The sequence below is a fragment of the Protopterus annectens genome, chromosome 6.part0, assembly GCF_019279795.1.
Source record: "Protopterus annectens isolate FY-2018-M chromosome 6.part0, PAN1.0, whole genome shotgun sequence".
Taxonomy (NCBI): Eukaryota; Metazoa; Chordata; order Ceratodontiformes; family Protopteridae; genus Protopterus; species Protopterus annectens.
In genome coordinates this window covers 1,201,494,747-1,201,517,893 of record NC_056737.1, presented here as the reverse complement: position 1 = coordinate 1,201,517,893, position 23,147 = coordinate 1,201,494,747, and the positions used below count along the sequence as shown (strand labels likewise).

Genomic DNA, 23,147 nt, shown 5'->3' with positions numbered 1-23,147 from the left:
AGGTGCCTATATCATACCACCGATTTAAATAACAAATTCCCTGTAGGATCAGGGCAAACTGGGAGTCAAGGCATAGCAAACTGGGAGACCGTGCACAGCAAACTGGCAGTCAGCACACAGCAAACTGGGAGAGAGGGCACATCAAACTGGGAGTCAAGGCACAGCAAACTGGGAGACAGTGCACAGTAAACCTGGGACAGAGGGCACAGCAAACTGGAAGAGAGGGCACAGCAAACTGGGAGACAGTGCACAGCAAACTGGCAGTCAGCACACAGCAAACTGGGAGAGAGGGCACAGCAAACTGGGAGACCAGGCACATTCAAGTAATTTGCTGTTTTCTGCTCTCAGCAGATAATCAAACTGGATTTTGGAGATCACAGTACTCTTGTCTGTTGTAATTAGACAAAGACAAAGCATCAAAAGCTGGCACTCAGTTTTTTCCAACTCACTTACCACAGGATTAACAGAAAAGGTTCTTGGACATTTTTAGTTTGTGCATATTTTAATAACTTAGAAAACAAAACAGTGCTTCAGATCAGTCTGTATCAATAAAATATGGAGAAAGAGGCAGATTTATTACAATAAAAAAGTAGTCTTTATTCTTTTGGCTTGTCTGTAATGTAGATAACCATTATTTAGGGTAACAGTAGCATTTTCCTGCATGCAGTTCACTAAATACACTACAAGTTGATAGGCTTAGTAAAAGAAGGAGTCTACATTTAACTTCTGCTTGTGTTAAGAAACACACAATGACCTGATGTGATTTTACAAGTTCAATTCTTTGTTCTTGTGAAAAGACTGCGGACTCCATACTCCATATAGAACAGTTCTAGTGCAGTGTGAATCATTTTACAAGACTAAAAAATTCATGTAAACGAACACTGAAAAATATCAAGGGCTAGAAAGAGAACTCCTTGACACTTCTGATGCAGGCAGTGCTATACTGTGGATTCAGACTTGCTCCTTTTTTCTCCAGAAATATCAATATGTAGAACAAGTAAACTGTGGCCCCAAGGTTTCACTAAATAATTGTTTTACATTGGTAATGTGCTATAACAGTTATAAAAAAAAATAAAATTACCCATCATCTTCGTTTCTTAGTCTGGGAAGTTCGTGAATGAGAAAGTGCTAACGTAACAAAAGTGGCGGTGACATCAACCTGAAGTCAATATTCATATCTTATTTTATGTACAAATGCTGAAAATAAAATAAAATGAATTTTTACAATATTTATACTTTCTTAGAAAACTCTAACCACATATTTGAACAGTTTAAGCAATTTGCAATGTGTCCTGTACAGTCTGGCTATACACCATACAATTTGTACTTGAAACTTGGAAACTAAAAGAAAACAAGCTCTTTCAAAGCCACAACCTATTGCTTAATGACATGAAATAATGAGGTTTTGTTGAACAATTTTGTTTCACTTTACCACTGACATATGGCTTCCCATATTAAAGACTTGAGAACAGTGGAAGGAAGTGTGCTCAGCAGCATAGGCAATATAAACATGCATCAGTGAAGGCGCCCAAACTATTTGTCATGGAATAGAATACATTATATCACCTGGCAAAGCTTGCAAACTACATTTAGTGTGGTGCATATTTGACTCAGTAAATACTGTGCTCAGGTTCTACTTTTTTGTTCAAACATGTACCACAGGTAAAGTAACTATTTACATAACAGGGGTTTAACTGCTATATAAAATGTCAACCTTGCTGAGTGCTGAAGATGGCTAAACAATACTGTGGGATAAAGCAGAACACATTTTAAAAGTTCACTTTATTTTGGTCAGTTCAGGTTCCTAAGCCAGATCACTTCTAGTATTATATTTTTGTACATTTGAATGCTTATTTGTAGACTGGTCTTCTAGGACGTGTGATGAGATTTGAGCCAACTTACAGATGTCTGACATTCTGCATAAAACTAAGATCTCCTCTTACCTGGCAGCTTATAAGGGGCACAGACAGGCACATTAACACTTATCTCAATGAGATGCACAGACAGGCACATTAAAACATAGTCTGATGACATACAACATGAAAGTTAAGCACCTCAAACCTTTGAAACCACCGCAGAAAACTGGCAAGATTAAATCAGCTTCTGTGAGTGACCTAATGGTTTTCATGCATGATTTATGAATGCAGCATGCCTACATGTTAATCATTCATGAATATTTTAGTGAAACATTTAATAAAACACTTGGCTGGATACCTTTAAAGCAGTATGCAAACCCTTGACCCAAACAAAACCCGTTTAGAAAAATAGTCACATATAATAAACAACCTATAAATTAAAAAACAATGAATTCACTAACAGATTTTGTAAAAATATGACAGATGTAGAATGCAAAACAGTGGGTGTAATAATTGTACTAAAATGTTTCATGTTTAACAGCACAAAACAAAATTAAATATTTTCTGGTCCCTTGGACTGGTCCCTACAGTGTGAGTAACCATTTTGACTCTCTTCTTCAGCAGTGTCAGCTGGTACTGAAAACAGTAACCACCGTCAAGGATGTGGACTCCTTTGCTGTCCAGAGTCAGTCTCCTGACGAGGGTCACTGCCTTATTTTAGGCACTGACCTTAAGTATTTTTTTTTGTAAGAACTGTCAGTTTGGCATAAATCTCCAAATGGAGTCCTGTTGACACAAACAGGTCACCTACGCAGGCTGTAAACAATTTAATCACACAACTGGAATTTTTTAAATCTGTTTTTTACTTTTTATTCTCCCTGACATCTTTGCCTTTATCTTCTTTTTCTACTTTGTCTTTTTCATATTTATCTTTATCTGGTTTCGTTACACTGTCATATGAAGGAGGAGATGTTGTAGAGGGGGTCATGTCAGTTTTATCTGTGGTTGAATTTTCATTAAGCTTATCTATTACCATTTCTTCTTTGCTAGGCAAGCAGTTCACCCCTGGTCCTTTGTCTTTATAGAGGAAAGAGGCTTTTTTAATAGTTTGCCGTATCAAGTAGCTTCTGAAAGCTCGTTGTATGATGATGGCAGATACCTCCTCTTGCTTACGTCGCAGAGTGGTTGTAATTGGTTCATATGAAACCTTAGAAGGATTTGATGCCATAAACCTATCTTCCATCTGCTGTCGAAGGGCATCCATTTCTCCACCTTCTCCCAAAACTCGTTTTGTAAAAGCAAACAAGATGTCCAGACAGTGAATCCTGTCACCACTAACCATTGGAAGATCCATAGCGATAAGCTGTATTTTGTTAGGTTTTGGTACACGAAGAGGAGGTTCTAGGGCATCTGCAAAATCAGATAATTTACTGTACTCCACAAACTGCGTTGCATCGGGATCAAATTTTTCCCATACTTCATAGAACATTTCAAAGTCATCCTCACTAAGAGGTTCTGCACTTTCTTCAGTAGCAACACTGAAGTTTTCCAGAATAATAGCAATGTACATGTTCACTACAATTAGAAAAGATATGATAATATAGCTCACAAAGAAAAAAATCCCCACTGATGGATTGCCACAATTTCCTTTTACATAACTTCCTGGGTGACTAATATCTGGATCACAGTCTGGAGGCCCGCTGTTTAGAATTGGAGCCAGTAAACCATCCCAACCTGCAGATGTAGTGATTTGAAACAAGCAAATCATACTGTTTCCAAATGTCTCAAAGTTGAACATGTCATCAATTCCAGACTCCTTCTTGACATAAGCAAAATTGGACATACCAAATATAGCATAGATAAACATAACCAAGAACAGTAGCAGACCAATGTTGAACAAGGCAGGCAGTGACATCATCAAGGCAAACAGCAGTGTGCGAATTCCTTTTGCACCTTTAATAAGACGAAGGATACGACCAATTCTGGCAAGACGAATAACTCTGAAGAGGGTTGGAGACACAAAATATTTCTCTATCATTTCAGCCAAAAACATCCCTGCAAAGGATAAAAACAAATACAAAATCAGTTATGTGGTTAAGAATCATAATAATCAATCATGTCCCTCAGCACTTTTGCAATTTCTTAGTGTTTTTTGTGCCATGGTGGAACGTTTCTGGATTTATTTAAGAATCATAATACTTTAAACCCAAGGGATACATAATCTTAACTGCTAATACTGAAGAATCTTGAAACTAACATAATCTAATCAGGATATGTTTTATTTCAGTAGCATTTTAATTATAAGTGTTAACTTGTTTTTTTCCTTAATAAAAAGACAGTTTGCTCTGGATTTCTTCATACCTTTCACAGACAGCTGTTTACAATCTGCATAAAAATATCATCACATCTATTTCTTGCATAATGTTTAAGATTCCAGTTACAGACAGTGTATGCCAAGATAGATCATATAAGAACAACATTTCATTCCAACTTCTTCTGAATAACCATCTGAATCTGTAGCACAGAAGGATGGAGGCCTGATTACAACCCAAATGACCAAGGTTAAACTAGTACTCACAGCATTGGAAGAGTCAGGTAGGGTGGGAGAGCTGGAGAGGTGCGGCCTACTCACCTCTCCCAGGTGATGTGCAGAGGGTTAAGAGCACTCACGGGTACATAAGGCAGTGTGATTTCCCTGGTAGAGTGAAGGAAACACACTACTATGAGACTCAGGGCAGGTGCAGGGTTGCTTAAAATGAATACTCTTTGCAGAAAGAAGTAAGGCGACAACCTCGGCGGTTGGCCCACTGCTCCTGTGCTCTTTGGTGCTTTGCCTGGTGCAATCAGGGAGTATGCCTTACAGCAAAATTATCAAATTCCCCTGATGGCTGTCCAAATGATGGCCCTCAGAGTTTATCCTCACACCAGTGATGAGGAATGAAAGGGCTAATTGAATAGAAGGGGTGATGATCAGCACCAAATTGAGGGATAAAAGCACAAAAATACTCTTTTAATGCCCATTTACACAGATTCGAATTATTAACAAGTATGTCAGCATAATAGTCATATATAAACCCAGACACGCGCATGCCCCCCCCCAAACAAACACACACATCTGTACATACATTAATACTGCTTTATCTGCTGTTAGTGCTGAATAACTTAGGAAACATCAAATACAACACATGAAAAATGAACAATGTGCATCACATAGTAAAATCATTCAAAACAATTTTGTTGAAAAAGGACAAAATGTGCTGTATTTAAATTACTTGCAAATGAGCTTGCCAAAAAAGGAAATCTGCTGACTTGCACTAAAAAAACTATTGCTATGGAAACCTACAGGAATAGTTTGCAAATATCTCTCACATACACATACACGTATGCAATAAGGATGAGGTCTGTGCATTGTACATACATTACTGCACACCCTGGGATGTAAAGCACAAGCCCATAGGGTAGGTGCCCTACAATCACATGGCATGTGGAAAAATGTGTTACATGTGCATTCTCAAGTGGCTTATTGCACTTACCAAATGAGTGTACGTATTTTTTTTTTTTGCAGACTGAATTTTGCGTTTAGTAGTTTTAGTGTGATAGTTAAATAGTGCCTCTGCCACCTTAACAAATTGAGAGCTGGGTATAGTTGTCGCCTCACAGTAAGACGCTGTCCGGTTCGATTCTCAGCTAGAGCATCTTCTGCGTGGAGACATGTGTGAATGGGCGTACCTTCGTTGAAGGTTGTGCGTCAGGGCTGGTAACTCGGCACGTAAAAATTAACTACCAATCATTAGCGGACTGGAGTTCCACTGTGGGTCCCCTAACTGGGAAAAGCCGAAACTCACAAACAAACAATAAGGCTATGGCATTTTCACTTTGTGGATTTTTGGTCAGAAACTTTTTAGAGTTGTACCTTCGGTCAAACTGTTATGTGCTGGCATGCAGTCTATGTTATAAACAGGTGATAACACTACACATGTCAACATGTTACGCGCTAGCATGCAGTCTATGTTATAAACAGGTGCTAAAACTACACGTCAAACTGTTATCTGCTAGCATGCAGTCGATGTTATAAATAGGTGATAACACTACATATGTCAAACTGTTATGTGGCAGTGGCCATGTTATAAACAGGTGTTAACACTACACGTCAAACTGTTATGTGCCAACAGGTAATCTATGTTATAAACAGGTGATAACACTGCACATGTCAAACTTGTATGTGCCAGCATGCAATCTATGTTATAAACAGGTGCTAACACTAAACATGTCATACTGTTATGTGTCAGCATGGAGTCCATGTTATAAACAGGTGCTAACACTACACATGTCAAACTGTTATGTGCTGGCATGCAGTCCATGTTATAAACAGGTGCTAACACTGCTAATGTCAAACTGTTATGTGCTAGCATGCAGTCTATGTTATAAACAGGTGATACTACATATGTCAAACTGTTATGTGCTGACATGCAGTCTATGTTATAAACAGGTGCTAACACTACATATGTCAAACTGGTATGTGCTAGCATGCAGTCTATGTTGTAAACAGGTGCTAACACTGCATATTTCAAACTGTTATGTGCTAGCATGCAGTCTATCTTATAACCAGGTGATAACACTACACATGTCAAACTTTTATGTGCTGACATGCAGTCTATGTTAAAAGAAGTGCTAACACTACACATATGCCAGCAGGTAACCTATGTTATAAACAGATGCTAACACTACACATGTCAAACTGTTATGTGCTAGCATGCAGTCTATGTTATAAACAGGTGCTAACACTACACATGTCAAACTGTTATATGCCAGAATGCAGTTTATGTTAAAAACAGGTGCTCACACTATGTGCCAGCATGCAGCTTGTTATAAACAGGTGCTAAAACTACACATGTCAAACTATTATGTGCTGGCATGCAGTCCATGTTATAAACAGGTACTAACACTACAGATGTCAAACTGTTATATGCCAGCATGTAGTCCATGTTATAAACAGGTGCTAACACTACAAATTATTTATTTATTTATTTCCAGTTTGATGACAGGGGAGGTCCACTGGGCTCAAGGAGCCCATTTTCAGTGGAGGCCTGGGGAGAAAAGCTCCATAATACACAGTAACAATAAGCAAAAAAGTAATATTACATAGTAAAACTTAGTAGGGTACAATCAAACAATAGTAGAACATGCATTACATACATACATATATATTAGAATAGAGAGAAGTTGTACAGAGGATTAGTTGCACTGAGTAGATGATGTGTGCGAGGTTATAAAGTAATTGTAATTCATTTGAACGTAGTTATAAAACTGACATTTGTAAATACAATTTTCCATCACGGGGTGAATATAGGTGAAAAGTACATTATTTAAAAGTATAGATTCAAGAGAGACAGTTAAGAAATCGAAAAAGTGGAGTGCATACATTACAGTTTAGGATATGAAGTGTGGAAATTCTTTGTTAAATAACATCAAACTTTATGAGTTGCCAGTAGAGAGAATCACTCCCAGATAGCGGAGAGAGAGGACAGAATAGTAAACTATTTACAATACATAGATTCAAGACATAGATGTTAAATTATGTTATATTCAGAGTGAGGCTGCTGTTTTAGGTAATCAGTATAGAGTAGATTAACGTGTAGTAGGGACGTTAGCAGGCTAGGTGGGTTGAGTGCAATTGCATTTCCAATTCTGGGCGAGGTGGGAATGGAGCTGAGTTTTAAAGTGTTCAAAGTTTTTTGAAATTCTAAGAGTGGGAGGGAGAGAATTCCATTTTTATGCTAGGGAAAATGACAGGAGAAGCTGGCCAGAAGGACGGTTTGGTTTGTATACAGAAATTAGATTTTGGTGGGCAGACCTTAGAGATCAGTGAGGGGTGTACGATGGTAAGATGTTTGTTAGAGCTGGGCATCTAGTGCGTTTAAAAAATTAGTTTGTGGGCTGTAGTGACTTGAAGGTAGTTAAGGTAGTTGGGAAATATATACAAATATCAAACTTTTATGTGCCAGCATGCAGTCCATGTTATAAACAGGTGCTAACACTAAACACGTCAAACTGTTATGTGCCAGCATGGAGTCCATGTCATAAATAGGTGCTAACACTACATATATCAACCTTTTCTGTGCTAGCATGCAGTCTATGTTATAAACAGGTGCTAACGCTACATATGCCAAACTGTTATGTGCTGGCATGCAGTTTATGTTATAAACAGGTGCTAACACTACACATGTCAAACTGTTATGTGCCAGCATGCAGTCTATGTTATAAACAGGTGCTCACATTACATATGTCAAACTGTTACATGCTGGCACACAATCAATGTTATAAACAGGTGCTAACACTAAGCTAACACTACATATATCAAACTATGATTTACTGGCATGCAGTCTATGTTATAAACAGATGCTAACACTAAACATGTCAAACTCTTATGTGCCAGCAGGTAGCCTATGTTATAAACTAGGGCTAACACTGCACATGTCAACCTGTTATGTGCCAGCATGCAATCTATGTTATAAACAGGTGCTAACACAACATATATCAAACTGTTACGAGCCAGCATGCAGTCCATGTTATAAACAAGTGCTAACACTAAACATGTCAAATTGTTATGTGCCAGCATGGAGTCCATGTTATTAACCGGTGCTAACACTACCCATGTCAAACTGTTATGTGTCAGAATGCAGTCTATGTTATAAATAGGTGATAACACTACACATATCAAGCTGTTATGCATTAGTATGCAGTCCATGTTATAAACAGGTGCTAACACTACACATGTTAAACTGTTATGTGCTAGCATGGAGTCTATGTTATAAACAGGTGCTAACACTACACATGTCAAATTATGTGCTAGCATGCAGTCTATGTTATAAACAGGTGCTAACACTACACATGTCAAACTGTTATGCGTTAGCATGCAGTCTATGTTATAAACAGGTACTAACGCTACACATGTCAAACTATGTGCTAGCATGCACTCCATGTTATAAACAGGTGCTAACATTATGTCAAACTGTTACGTGCCAGCATGCAGTCCATGTTATAAACAGGTGCTAACACTAAAAATGTCAAACTGTTATGTACCAGCATGGAGTCCATGTTATAGATAGGTGCTAACACTACACATGTCAAGCTATTATGTGTTAGCATGCAGTCTGTGTTATAAAGAGTTGCTAACACTACACATGTCAAACTGGTATGTGCTAGCATGCAGTCTATGTTATAAAGAGTTGCTAACACTACACATGTCAAACTGTTATGTGCCAGCATGCAGTCTATGTTATACACAGGTGCTAACGCTACACATGTCAAACTGTTATTTGCCAGCATGGCGCCCATGTTATAAACAGGTGATAACACTACACATGTCAAACGGTTATGGGATAGCATGCAGTCTATGTTATAAACAAGTGTTAACACTATATATGTCAAAGTGTTATTTGCTGGCATGTAGTCTATGTTATAAACAGGTGCTAACACTACATATGTCAAACTGTACGTGTCAGCATGCAGTCCATGTTATAAACAGGTGCTAACACTACACATGTCAAACTGTTATGTGCTAGCATGCAGTCCATGTTATAAACAGGTGCTAACACTACACATGTCAAACTATGTGGCAGCATGCAGCCCATGTTATAAACAGGTGTTAACACTACACATGTCAAACTTGTATGTGCCAGCATGCAATCTATGTTATAAAGAGGTGCTAACACTACATATGTCAAACTGTTACGTGCCAGCATGCAGTCCATGTTATAAACAGGTGCTAACACTAAACATGTCAAACTGTTATGTGTCAGCATGGAGTCTATGTTATAAACAGGTGATAACACTACACATGTCAAACTGTTATGTGTTAGCATGCAGTCTATGTTATAAACAGGTGATACTACACAAGTCAAACTGTTATGTGCTGGTATGCAGTCTATGTTATAAACAGGTGCTAACACTACACATGTCAAACTGTTATGTGCTAGCATGGAGTCTATGTTATAAAAAGTTGCTAACACTACACATGTCAAACTATTATGTGCCAGCATGCAGTCTATGTTATACACAGGTGATAACGCTACACATGTCAAACTGTTATGTGCTAGCATGGAGTCCATGTTATAAATGGGTGCTAACTCTACGTATTACCTCAGCTGAGCTCTGGTAGGTGAATGAGCCCACATTAGTAGACTTACATATCAGTAGCACTTCTTTCCAGGTAACACAGCCCCAAAAATATTTTCAGTAGCAATCGATTTGGTGGCAACTCCAAGAACGGAAAAACACATATGCAGGCACTAATGCTCAACACCCCCCATTATGTTTAAATTGCTTTAGCTGATGATATGATTGTTGCACCCCAGAAAAATATTCTCTAAGGTAGTCGTTTCAGTGACAACTCCCAAGAATTGAAAAAAATGAAAGCAAAAATGTTCACCACATCCTCGTAATTTTCACCACATCCTCATCATTTTCACCACATCCTCATCATTTTCATCACATCCTCATTGTTTTCACCACATCCTCATCATTTTTACCACATCCTCATCATTTTCAACACATCCTTGCCTCATCATTTTCACCACATCCTCATCATTTTCACCACATCCTCATCATTTTCACCACATCCTCATCGTTTTCACCACATCCTCATAATTTTTACCACATCCTCATCATTTTCACCACATCCTCGCCTCGTCATTTTCACCACATCCTCATCATTTTCACCACATCCTCGTCATTTTCACCACATCCTCATCATTTTCACCACATCCTCATCGTTTTCACCACATCCTCGCCTTGTCATTTTCACCACATCATCATTTTCACCACATCCTCGTCATTTTCACCACATCCTCATCATTTACACCACATCCTCATTATTTTCACCACATCCTCGTCATTTTCACCACATCCTCGTCATTTTTACCACATCCTCATCGTTTTCACCACATCTTCATCATTTTCACCACATCCTCATCATTTTCACCACATCCTCGTCATTTTCACCACATCCTCATCGTTTTCATCACATCCTCGTCATTTTCACCACATCCTCATCATTTTCACCACATCCTCGTCATTTTCACCACATCCTCATTGTTTTCACCACATCCTCGTCATTTTCACCACATCGTCATCATTTTCACCACATCCTCATCATTTTCACCACATCCTCATCGTTTTCACTACATCCTCGTCGTTTTCACCACATCTTCATCATTTTCGCCACATCCTCATCATTTTCACCACATCCTCATAATGTTTACCACATCCTCGTCATTTTCACCACATCCTCATCATTTTTACCACATCTTCGTCATTTTCACCACATCCTCATCATTTTCACCACATCCTCATAATGTTTACCACATCCTCGTCATTTTCACCACATCCTCATCATTTTTACCACATCCTCGTCATTTTCACCACATCCTCATCATTTTCACCACATCCTCATCGTTTTCACCACATCCTCATCATTTTCACCACATCCTCGTCATTTTCATCACATCCTCGTCATTTTCACCACATCCTCATCGTTTTCACCACATCCTCATCATTTTCACCACATCGGCATCATTTTGACCACATCCTCATCGTTTTCACCACATCCTCATCGTTTTCACCACATCTTCGTCATTTTCACCACATCCTCATCATTTTCACCACATCCTCATAATTTTTACCACATCCTCGTCATTTTCACCACATCCTCATCATTTTTACCACATCCTCGTCATTTTCACCACATCCTCATCATTTTCACCACATCCTCATCATTTTCACCACATCCTCGTCATTTTCACCACATCCTCATCGTTTTCACCACATCCTCATCATTTTTACCACATCCTCATCATTTTCACCACATCATCGTTTTCACCACATCCTTGTCATTTTCACCACATCCTCGTCATTTTCACCACATCCTCATCATTTTCCTTAAGCTGGCTGCTGTCCTCATTGCCTTTATTTATTTGGGTTTCTCTGCCTTGTCTGTGTGTGCGTTTATTTCCTTTTGAATATGCACTTGCATTCATGCTATGTTTTTTTTTTGTATACTGTATTTTCTGATTTACATTTTAGTACAACAATGCCTGATAGGGTCTTTCTAAGGCATTTCTATGCATATAATATGACTCCTAGGTTAGAGGGGCTGGCTTATGTTCCTATGGTGACTGTCTTTGCGTCATGTTAGTCGCTTTCTGTTTATTCTTGTGGAGTTCATGCTTTAACTTTCTTCTGGAGTGTTATCTCTCTATCTAGCTATCTATACACATATGTGTATATATATATATATATATATATATATATATATATATATATATATATATATATATATCCTTTTTCGATGTTTTTTTACTGTTCCTGATCATCTTATGTACTTACATTTGAGCTTTTAATACTTTTATTACTGTGAAATGTTCATATTTTGTGCCACAATCCTGAATTCTGTTTAGTTTTGCTTCATTTATATTAGTCTGATTATTTATTCATTTTATTTACTTGTTTAAGTTTTCTTTTTGGAGTATTTCTGCGTTTGACAGTTTTGCCTGCAAAATGAGTTTTCACAAAGGTGCACTTTGTTGGATTTTGAAGTCTGTGAGGGGTAGCTATCTGTGACTGAATGTGAGTTCCGGTTGGCCTGCACTAGATTCTTCCCACTTGTACAAAAATATGATTGGTCAGTTTTCCCTGCGCACTTTTTCTTGCCCATTTTTTCATTTGATATCCCTCTATATATCTACATATCTATATCTCTATGTGTGTGTGTGTGTGTGTGTGTGTGTGTGTGTATATATATATATATATATATATATATATATATATATATATACATATATTTATATATTCTAATTTATGTGCTAGCATACATTTGAGACATTTAAAACTAATCTAAACAACTGAATGATTGCGTGACTCTCTTACCAATAATGTTTTAAAAAGTAAGCTTTTCTATAAATAAATTATTTATATGTGTGACACTGATGTAGAAAATTTCATGAGCAGTCATTTTTGTCTCTCATTAGTCATTATAGCTTATAGGCTGTGTGGTGCATATGATAAAAACAAACATATAATGGAGATAGATAAGGCAGTGCACCTTACCCAGCATGCCCAGTTCTGTACAAGAAAGACATCCTGAAGTTTGCACTTAAAGACTACTTTGATTTACTTGCCTGCTTATACTTGGTCTATTCCAGATATTAATTGCATTACTAAATAAAACTATTACCTGTTCAGAAAGTCAATTTTATCTAAACCTTGTCTGTGAAATACTTTTTTTTATGTGTATCTCCGCTGAGCTGTATATTGTGTAACTTCATATTATCTGCTTTTGTTATTGTACCTTTCTTTATCTGTAAAATAGTATAATCTGGAATTCCTTATATATCTAAAAGCTACCTAAAAGTTTCATTTATGTCCTGAGTCCTAATTTTCTTTCTTCCAGATGATACATATTAAGCTTTTTTAGTTTCACTTTGTATGACATTTGTGAAGATTATTTACAAAATGTACAACCTCTATGTTACCCTCTGTTAAACTGCTTGTGTTGTAGCCATATTCTTGCTGTGATTAATACACTTCTGGAAACGCACGTCATACGGTGGATGCAGTCTCATTATCTTGTTCAGGAGGAAAATAAAGTTATGTACTTACCATGGATCCTTACTGACCCTCTCCATCCATCTACTGTTGGACCCACCTGGTGAGTCAGCAACATTTCCATACAGATACTTCTCCAGTGCATGAGCTTTTCTCTTCTTCCACAAAGCAATGCTTTCCTACTATTCCTCAGAGTGAGTTTGCCCTCATCAGAAGCCATTGTATTGTGTATAGTGAAAAGCTTTGGGTTTGGGCTTAACACGTCTATTCAGGAAGGGTGGTGACAATCAGGAAGGGTGAATGGTTGGAAAGTTGTTGAGGCAGATGGAGAGAGACATCAGGGATCTGTCATTATGGTAAGTACTTAACCTTTGTATTCTATATTGTCCTCTCTGTCCATTTCATATGTTCTGACAGAATTCCGAGGTACTGTTTTCATGGGTTGCATCATGACAGGGTACTCCTTAGGATGGTAGAGCCAAAAGAGTCTCTGGATCTCAATATGAGATCAAGTTTATAATGTTTGAGGAAGGTATGCATTGTCAATCAATTTATTGCAGCACAAATATCATCTAAAGCAGAGTTCTTGAAAAAGGTCACAGAGTTTCAGATTGTCCTTATGAAATGTGCTTTTGGTTTTGCTGCCAGTTGTCTGTTACACAGAAAATAAATAAATGTAATACAATCTGAAAGCCATCTCAGGAGTGACACTCTGGAGACTTTAGTTCTTTGTCTTTTTTGAAGAAAAGGATACATAAAAGTTGGCTGTCTTTGTGAAATAATTTAGCGTGTAAAGATAAAACCAAAGTTGTCTGTGAATATCCAAACTATGCAATGTAGATTTTAGTTTGTTTGCATGCTTTGGTAACAAAACTGTAAGATGAATGGGTTGATTTATCACTGCCTAACAAGCGATTTTGTCTGATGGCAGCTCTGTCTTTATGGAAATGTAGGTATGGCGGTTAGCAAGATAAGGCAAAAAAATCAGATAGCTGTCTGACTAAACTGCATTCAACTAGTGGTAAGGTTTTCTAGTAGAGGTGTTTTGTTTTAAATATTGAGGGAGGCCAAAAAGGAGGATGCGTATGAGTTTGAAGTACAAAGGTAAGGTCCCATGGAGGAGAGAAGTCCTGGACAGGAGGCCTGATGAGGAAAGTGCCTTTTAAAAAGGGCTTATAGATCTTTTGGGAAGCCAGGGAACTTGATGCTTTTATAAACAGCTAGGACTGGAATCAAGTAAGTTAGGTAGGAGTTAGAATATTGATGGAATAGGAGCAGGGGTGCAGTCACTGGTGCACTACCCAAACAGAAAATCATTTCTATTTACTCTTGTATAATTTTCAATTAGATAGTTTCTGAGAATCAGGCAGCATCTAAATTACTCTGGTAGGTATTCTTGCATTACTGGCTATCTCTGGGATTGGAGACTCCATGCATTACTCTGACAGAGTTGATGTCTGTTTGAGGCTAGCCAGACTGGGGAAGTAGGAGACGGATTGAGGATCTAGTAACCATGGAGCCTGCATTAGGTGAGCCCAGACCACTGGTGACCATATCTACCTGGGCCAGAAAGGTAATACGAGAATCAGTTTTTCCCTTCCACAGAGATACTTTCTGCAGAAACTTTGTCAACAGAGGAAGATAGATAAATGCAAAAATTAGATCAGGTGGACAAGGATGGAAAAGAGCTTTCCTAGGGGTCTAACCCTCAGGAGGGACGAGGGTAAAGTAGCTGCTGCATTTTGTGTTGGTCAGGGACAGAAACAGGTCACAGGAAAGCAGGCTGCAGTAGCTGAAGATTTTTCTCGCTACTGTAGGGTTGAAGAGTATAATCGGGACACCTCCTGCTTGTTGATGTACCATATGATTGAGGTGTTGTCAGTAACAAAATCACACTCTGTGAAAGGAAGTCCTACAGTGCCTGCAACACTAGCAGGGACAGCCTCAACTCTACAATATTGATAGGAAGCCTAAACTCTTGGTGAGACCATACTCCTTAGACTGTCCTTTGTAATATTGCTCCCTACCCCTAAGAGGGGCATCCATGGTAACTGTGACTGACAGAAGGAAATTAATAAAGGAACAGTCTGTTTGTACCAGAGGAAACTGAATCCACCACTTTGCATGAGTCTTGCAGTCTGTAGATATTCAGATAGGAGAATGAAGTGAGTGTGTGGAATGGAACTGTTGTACATTGACATTGTACATTGTAATCTTCATGTTATATCTGATGTGATGAACTAGCATAACGACACTGCAATAGTGTTCAGTGTACATGGCATCATGAGGTCAGTGTGAGGAATGCAACCATTGTACATTGAGTCTCCACTGTATAACCTTCATGTTATATCTGGTGTGATGAACTAGCATAATGACGCTGCAATAGCATTCTGTGTACATGGCATTATGAAGTGTGAAGTGAGTGTGTGGAATGGTACCATTGTACATTGAGTCTCCACTGCATAAACTTCATGTTATATCTGGTGTGATGAACTAACAGAAGGACAGTGCAATAGTGTTCAGTGTACATGCATTATGAAGTGAGTGTGTGGAATGGAACCATTGTACATTGAGTCTCCACTGTATAAACTTCATGCTATATCTGCTGTGCTGAGCTAGCAGAATGACACTGCAATAGTGTTCAGTGTACAGGGCATTATGAAGTGAGTGTGTGGAATGGAACCGTTGTACATTGAGTCTCCACTGTATAACCTTCATGTTATTTCTGGTGTGATGAACAAGCATAACGACACTGCAATAGTGTTCAGTGTACTTGGCATTATGAAGTGAGTGTGTGGAATGGAACCGTTGTACATTGAGTCTCCACTGTATAACCTTCATGTTATATCTGGTGTGATGAACTAGCAGAAGGACAGTGCAATAGTGTTCAGTGTACATGCATTATGAAGTGAGTGTGTGGAATGGAACCATTGTACATTGAGTCTCCACTGTATAACATTCATGTTATATCTGGTGTGATGAACTAGCAGAATGACACTGCAATAGTGTTCAGTGTACATGCATTATGAAATGAGTGCATGGAATAGAACCATTGTATATTGAGTCTCCACTTTAAAACCTTCATGTTATATCAGGTGCGATGAACTAGTATAACAACACTGCAATAGTGTTCAGTGTACATGGCATCATGAAGTCAGTGTGTGGAATGCAACCATTGTACATTGAGTCTCCACTGTATAACCTTCATGTTATATCTCGCATGATGAACTAGAATAATGACACTGCAATAGCATTCAGTGTACATGGCATTATGAAGTGAGTGTGTGAAATGGTACCATTGTACATTGAGTCTCCACTGCATAAACTTCATGTTATATCTGGTGTGATGAACTAGCAGAATGACACTGCAATAGTGTTCCGTGTACATGGCATTATGAAGTGAGTGTGTGGAATGGAACCGTTGTACATTGAGTCTCCACCGTATAACCTTCATGTTATTTCTGCTGTGATGAACTAGCAGAATGACACTGCAATAGTGTTCAGTGTACATGGCATTATGAAGTGAGTGTGTGGAATGGAACCATTGTACATTGAGTCTCCACTGTATAACCTTCATGTTATATTTGATGTGATGAACTAGCAGAAGGACAGTGCAATAGTGTTCAGTGTACATGGCATTATGAAGTGAGTGTGTGGAATGGAACCGTTGTACATTGAGTCTCCACTGTATAACCTTCATGTTATATCTGGTGTGATGAACTAGTATATTGACACTGCAATAGCATTCAGTGTACATGGCATTATGAAGTGAGTGTGTGGAATGGAACCGTTGTACATTGAGTCTCCACTGTATAACCTTCTTGTTATATCTGGCGTGATGAACTAGCAGAATGACAGTGGAATAGTGTTCAGTGTACATGCATTATGAACTGGGTGTGTGGAATGGAACCATTGTACATTGAGTCTCCACTGTATAACCTTCATGCTATATGTGATGTGATGAACTAGCATAATGACGCTGCAATAGCATTCAGTGTACATGGCATTATGAAGTGAGTGTGTGGAATGGAACCATTGTACATTGAGTCTCCACTGTATAACCTTCTTGTTATATCTGGCGTGATGAACTAGCAGAATGACAGTGCAATAGTGTTCAGTGTACATGCATTATGAAGTGGATGTGTGGAATAAAACCATTGCACATTGAGTCTCCACTGTATAACCTTCATGTTATATCTGGTGTGCTGAACTAGAGGAACGACACGGCAATAGTGTTCAGTGTACATGCATTATGAAGTAAGTGTGTGGAATGGAACCATTGTACATTGAGTCTCCACTGTATAACATTCATGTTATATCTGGTGTGATGAACTAGCAGAATGACACTGCAATAGTGTTCAGTCTACATGCATTATGAAATGAGTGCATGGAATAGAACCATTGTATACTTAGTCTCCACTTTATATCATTCATGTTATATCAGGTGTGATGAACTAGCATAATGATGCTGCAATAGCATTCAGTGTACATGGCATTATGAAGTGAGTGTGTGGAATGGTACCATTGTACATTGAGTCTCCACTGCGTAAACTTCATGTTATATCTGGTGTGATGAACTAGCAGAATGACACTGCAATAGTGTTCAGTGTACTTGGCATTATGAAGTGAGTGTGTGGAATGGAACAATTGTACATTGAGTCTCCACTGTATAACCTTCATGTTATATCTGGTGTGATGAACTTGCATAACGACACTGCAATAGCGTTCAGTGTACATGACATTAAGAAGTGGCTGTGTGGAATGGAACCATTGTACATTGAGTCTCCACTGTATAACCTTCATGTTATTTCTGGTGTGATAAACTAGCATAATGACACTGCAATAGCATTCAGTGTACATGGCATTATGAAGTGAGTGTATGGAATGGAACCATTGTACATTGAGTCCCCATTGTATAACCTTTATGTTATATCTGGTGTGATGAACTAGCATAATGACACTGCAATACTGTTCAGTGTACATGGCTTTATGAAGTGGGTGGAATTGTGCTGATGAAGGTCCATGACATACAGCTTAAGGGAAGGCAGTCTTTGTGCAGGGAGTCTTGCAATTTTTGTTATAGTCTCCAGATTGCAGATGATATCTAAGGACTTGGTTGGTTCCAGGTTTAATTTTTTGAAGTTTAGTGAGAAAGCCAAGGACTGACACAAATGGATCGATAATCTATGCTTGAAATAAAATGTTTTTTTTTGTATTTACAGCAAGGATCTAATTGTTGAGATACAGGAACATGCAGAACTCTTTCAGGCTGAGATGAGCGGCAACTATTAACACTTATTTTGTGAACACCCAAGAGTCTATGGTAACACCAAAAGGCAAAAATCAGAACTGCTAATGATTGGCTCCCAGCCCAAAGCACAAGGACTTTCTGGCTTGCTTTTCAATTTTGATGTGAAGGTAAACATCCTGAAGGTCAATCAAGCACAACCAGTCCCCTTCCAGTATGTAAGGACAGACTGCACCATGATGATCCAGAATTTCATCTTGTTCACATAGGAATTTAGCCCACTGAGATCTGGAATAGGTTTGAAGTCCTGTGTCTTCTTTGGAACTAAAAAGAATCTTGAGTAGACTCTGGACCTTTTCTGGACTGGTGAGACCTCCTGAATATCTGTTTTCTTGCCAGTGTTGAAAGATCTCCTTAGCTGTGCCAGGCTGAAGAAGTGGTGCATGACAACCTGACTAAGGTAGAAATTATTGTAGCTTTGGGCACAGCTGCATCGCAGACCAGCAATCAAGAGGACAACCAGTCTGGCCTTGGAGATGTAGAACTTTCAGAAAATGGACAGCTCAACCTTTCCACAGAGGACTTAAAAATCCATCTGGAGTTAAAGAGACTTGAGCTGGTGACCAAGCGTTTGGAAATAGAAGCAGTAGAGAGACTGAGACATCTAGAGGCTAAAGAAAATGAGAAACTGAGATGTGCTGAGGCTAAGAATCCATACTTTACAGAGGGGGATCATTTTGATAGTTTCAATCATATGTTTGAGAGGGTATGTAAACAGTATGTTGATCAAGGGTTCTGGGTATGGATCATGACCCTCCCTACCCCATGGTAAAGCTGTAACTGCTATTTCTAATTTGTCTGATACAGATTCCTTAAATTATAATATTGTAAAAAACTGTATTTTAGAATGTTTTAAGCTAACACCTGAAACTTATAGGAAAAAGTTTCATGAGCATAGACACAAGGCAGATGGAAGTGTGTGAGAATATGTTGCTAAAGTGAGCACTTATTTTCATAGGTTCATAGGTTCATACTAGGTTATCTGCCCTAGGGCATTTATAAGCCTAGCCAGAGTGTGTTTGGCTTTCGCCACCCATTTTAAATGAATTTTGCTATGCCCTTTTTCAAGGTTAGTATACTGTGCCTCTGTCTAACAGTGACACAGAAGTGATACCTAGGGTAAACCTATGATCTCCCATCCACTCATCAAGATTCCTCTTGAAGAGAGTCAATGAGGGACTTTGCCTAACCTGGACTGGGATTTTATTCCAGAGTGAATGGAGCCTCTGGGTTATGAATCTGTCCCTCCAGCATGTCCTATTTATTTCAGTGTTGAAGTTCAAGTCTCTCGAGCGTGTAGCTCGATGGGATTTGGATTTTCTGGGGTACAGCATGTCCATTAATTCTGGGTTGGACATGGCTTTATACGTCAGGCACAGATCGCCTCTGAGCAGGCGGTATGTCACTGAGTAGAGCTGGAGATTGTTTAACCGGGCAGCATATGGCATCTGTTTGAGCCCTTTGATCCTCTTGGTGAGGTACTTTTGGGGTCTTTCCAGTTGCTGCAGGTGTCTGGTAAAGTACATCCCAAAAAGGGCATTGTACTCAATTATAGGCCTGATGAGGGATGAGTAAAGAGGCACGATGACCTCCCCTGATCTAGATGTGAATCCCTTCATGATTAGGTGGGCTATATAAAATGTTTTTCTAACCACTTTGGCCAAGTGGTTTTCAAATGAGAGATTGCTATCAACTTGGATCCCCAGGTCCCTAATTACTTCTTCCGTACTTAATGGATTGCCACCTATGTGGTAATTTGTGGGCACTTTGTTTTTGCCAAAGGGGATGACTATACACTTTTTGGCGTTTAGCTTGAAGACATGGCTCTGGCACCAGTTGTCTGTTTCTATGAGGCTCTTTTGTAGGATGCTTGTGTCGGCTAGAGAGTCGATTATGACGCCTAGTTTGCAGTCATCTGCAAACTTGGTCAGCCACAGTCCTTCCATGTTGGCCTTTACCTCCGACAAATATATACCGAACAGGAGAGGTCCCAGGACTGAGCCTTGTGGGACGCCACTTGTAACTGGTTTGGAGTCTGACATGGCTCCAGCATGACTGATAAATGGATACGCAGAATAGTAGAATGTAAGATGGGAGATGAACAGTTCAGATTCAGATCACGATGCAGCACAATTGACCCGATGTTTGCATTGAGACAGATACTTGAGAAGAAACTAGAGAAGAGGAGAGAGTCAAACTGGGCTTTCCTAGACTTGGAGAAAGCATATGACAAGGTCCCAAGAAAGCTGATCTGGGCAGTACTGCGGTGGTTTGAAGTCCCAGAAACAATGGTAGAATTAGTACAGGCTGTGTACAAGGACCCAGTGACTCAAGTATGAACAGTGTTTGGCCTCACTGAGGGATTCCCAGTGGGAGTGGGTGTACACCAGGGTTCAGCTCTGAGCCCACTGCTGCTCATACTGGTAATGGACTACATCAGCAAACAGGTTGGAGGGGTCAAAGCAACAAAACTGCTGTATGCAGACGATGTGGCAGTACAGGCAGACTCTGATCTAGAACTTCAGCAAAGGATAGGAGAATGGAATGCAAATCTGAAGGCACATGGGATGAAACTAAGCACAGAGAAGACAGTGGTAATGGCAGCAGATTGGGGAAATCAGAAGAAGCTGAGAATAAAGATAGATGGGAAGATAGTGGAACAGGTAAACAGCTTCAAGTATCTGGGAGGGGTGGTTGAGGAGAAGGGTAGTCTGAATGAAGAGGTCAAAGCTAGAATCAGAGGGGATGTAGCCAACTGGCATAGAGTATCAGGTGTAGTCTATGACAGAAGAATGCCAAAGAAGCTGAAAAGTAAGGTGTACAAGACAGTGGTGCGACCAGTACTACTGTACGGTACAGAAACCTGGGCAGTAAAGGCAGAACAGTTGAAGAAGCTAGAGGTGATGGAAATGAAGTGCCTGAGAAAGGTGGTAGGATGCACACTGCGGGACAGGTGAAGAAATGTGGACATAAGAGCAGAAGCCAGAGTAGCTCCAACTGCAGAAAAGATCAAAGAGAACAGATTATGATGATATGGGTACATGTGTAGAAAAGCAGAAGACAATCTGGTGAGGGAGATTTGGGACAGACAGGATGAAGGTAAGAGGAAGCGAGGGCATCCAGCAAAGAGGTGGATGGATTGTGTGAAAGAAGATCTGTAACAGTCAGGCATGAGTGTTGAAGAAGGCAGGAGAGTGGCACTGAATCGAGAGAGTTGGCGACAGTTAATACGATACCCTGACCCCATGCAAATGGGAAAAAGGGGGATGATGATGATGATGATGGCTACAGCAATTCTAACCATGTGGGTTCTGTCCTTGAGCCAGTTTGCAACCCATCTAGTGACATAGGGGTTTTTATTTAAGCTGGTGAGCTTATCTATAATGCCCGAGTGGGGTATTGTATCGAAGGCTTTTGCGAGATCCAGGTAGGCTGTGTGGACCACCTTCCCCTCGTCAATGGCCTTGGTGACTGTTTCAAAGAAATCGACCAGGTTTAAGAGGCAGGATCTGCCCTTAACAAAGCTGAACTGGGTAGGATCCAGTGTCTGTAGGTCCCTAATATCTTTATTTATGAGGTCCATGATGATCCTTTCCATAGCTTTGCAGACCAAGCTAGTCAGGCTTATGGGGTGATAGTTTCCAGGATCCGTTGAGGCACCACCTTTGTGGAGAGGGACCACTGTTGCTGTACGCCACTCTTTGGGTACATATCCTGTAGTAAGGCTGAGATTGAACAGTAGTTTTATGTTTGGGTTTAGCTCTTCTTGGAGTTCATGTAGGACGCAGCCTGGGACACCGTCTGGTCCCATTGATGCTGTGTTTTTTGCTTTGGAGAGGGTGGCTCTTACCTGAGCATCTGAGATGTCAGGGGGGGGCAGCACTCTGCTGGGATAGATATTTGCCCTTTTGATGGAGGGGGGGGGAGTTTGTGCTGAACCTGTCAGCTAGGATGTTGGCAATGTCTGTGGGTTTGGTGTATTTTTTGTCATTTTGGACTAATTCTGAGCATATCTGGGAATTCCCACCCAGGTTCCTAACATAACTAAAGAAAGCCTTGTGATTATCCTTAGTGTCCTGTGCAATTTTTCTCTCGAAGCTGGCCTTAGATGATTTTATGAGAGCCTGTAGTGTTTTGCTAATACTGATCAGAGATGCCTTCCCTTTTTGGGATTTTGCTCTATCATGTAGTAGCTTCCTCCTTCTATTGTATAGTTTGTTTATGGCTGGGGTCCACCAGACAGGACGCCTGCCTTTGGAGGATTGGGTCTTGGTTTTATTTGGGATTGCATGATCCATGCATTCCTGAAGGTGTTCACAGAATGTGTTTATAAAGGATTCTGTGGTCTGGGCCGTATTTTCCACAGGCCCGGGGGCTTT

The 23,147-nt window shown here is 39.6% G+C and overlaps 1 protein-coding gene across 5 annotated transcripts in view; it reads right to left on the bottom strand.

The window, feature by feature from the left end:
* Positions 1 to 572: 572 nt before the first annotated feature.
* Positions 573 to 23,147, bottom strand: part of LOC122804756 (sodium channel protein type 2 subunit alpha-like) — a 2,239,151-nt gene continuing 2,216,576 nt past the window's right edge. For all 5 annotated transcript variants that reach the window (XM_044074821.1, XM_044074820.1, XM_044074819.1 and 2 more), the window contains one exon: positions 573 to 3,911. In XM_044074821.1, coding sequence (XP_043930756.1) covers positions 2,719 to 3,911 — 1,193 coding nt within the window. In that variant the 3' untranslated portion in view covers positions 573 to 2,718. The remainder of the gene's footprint in view (positions 3,912 to 23,147) is intronic.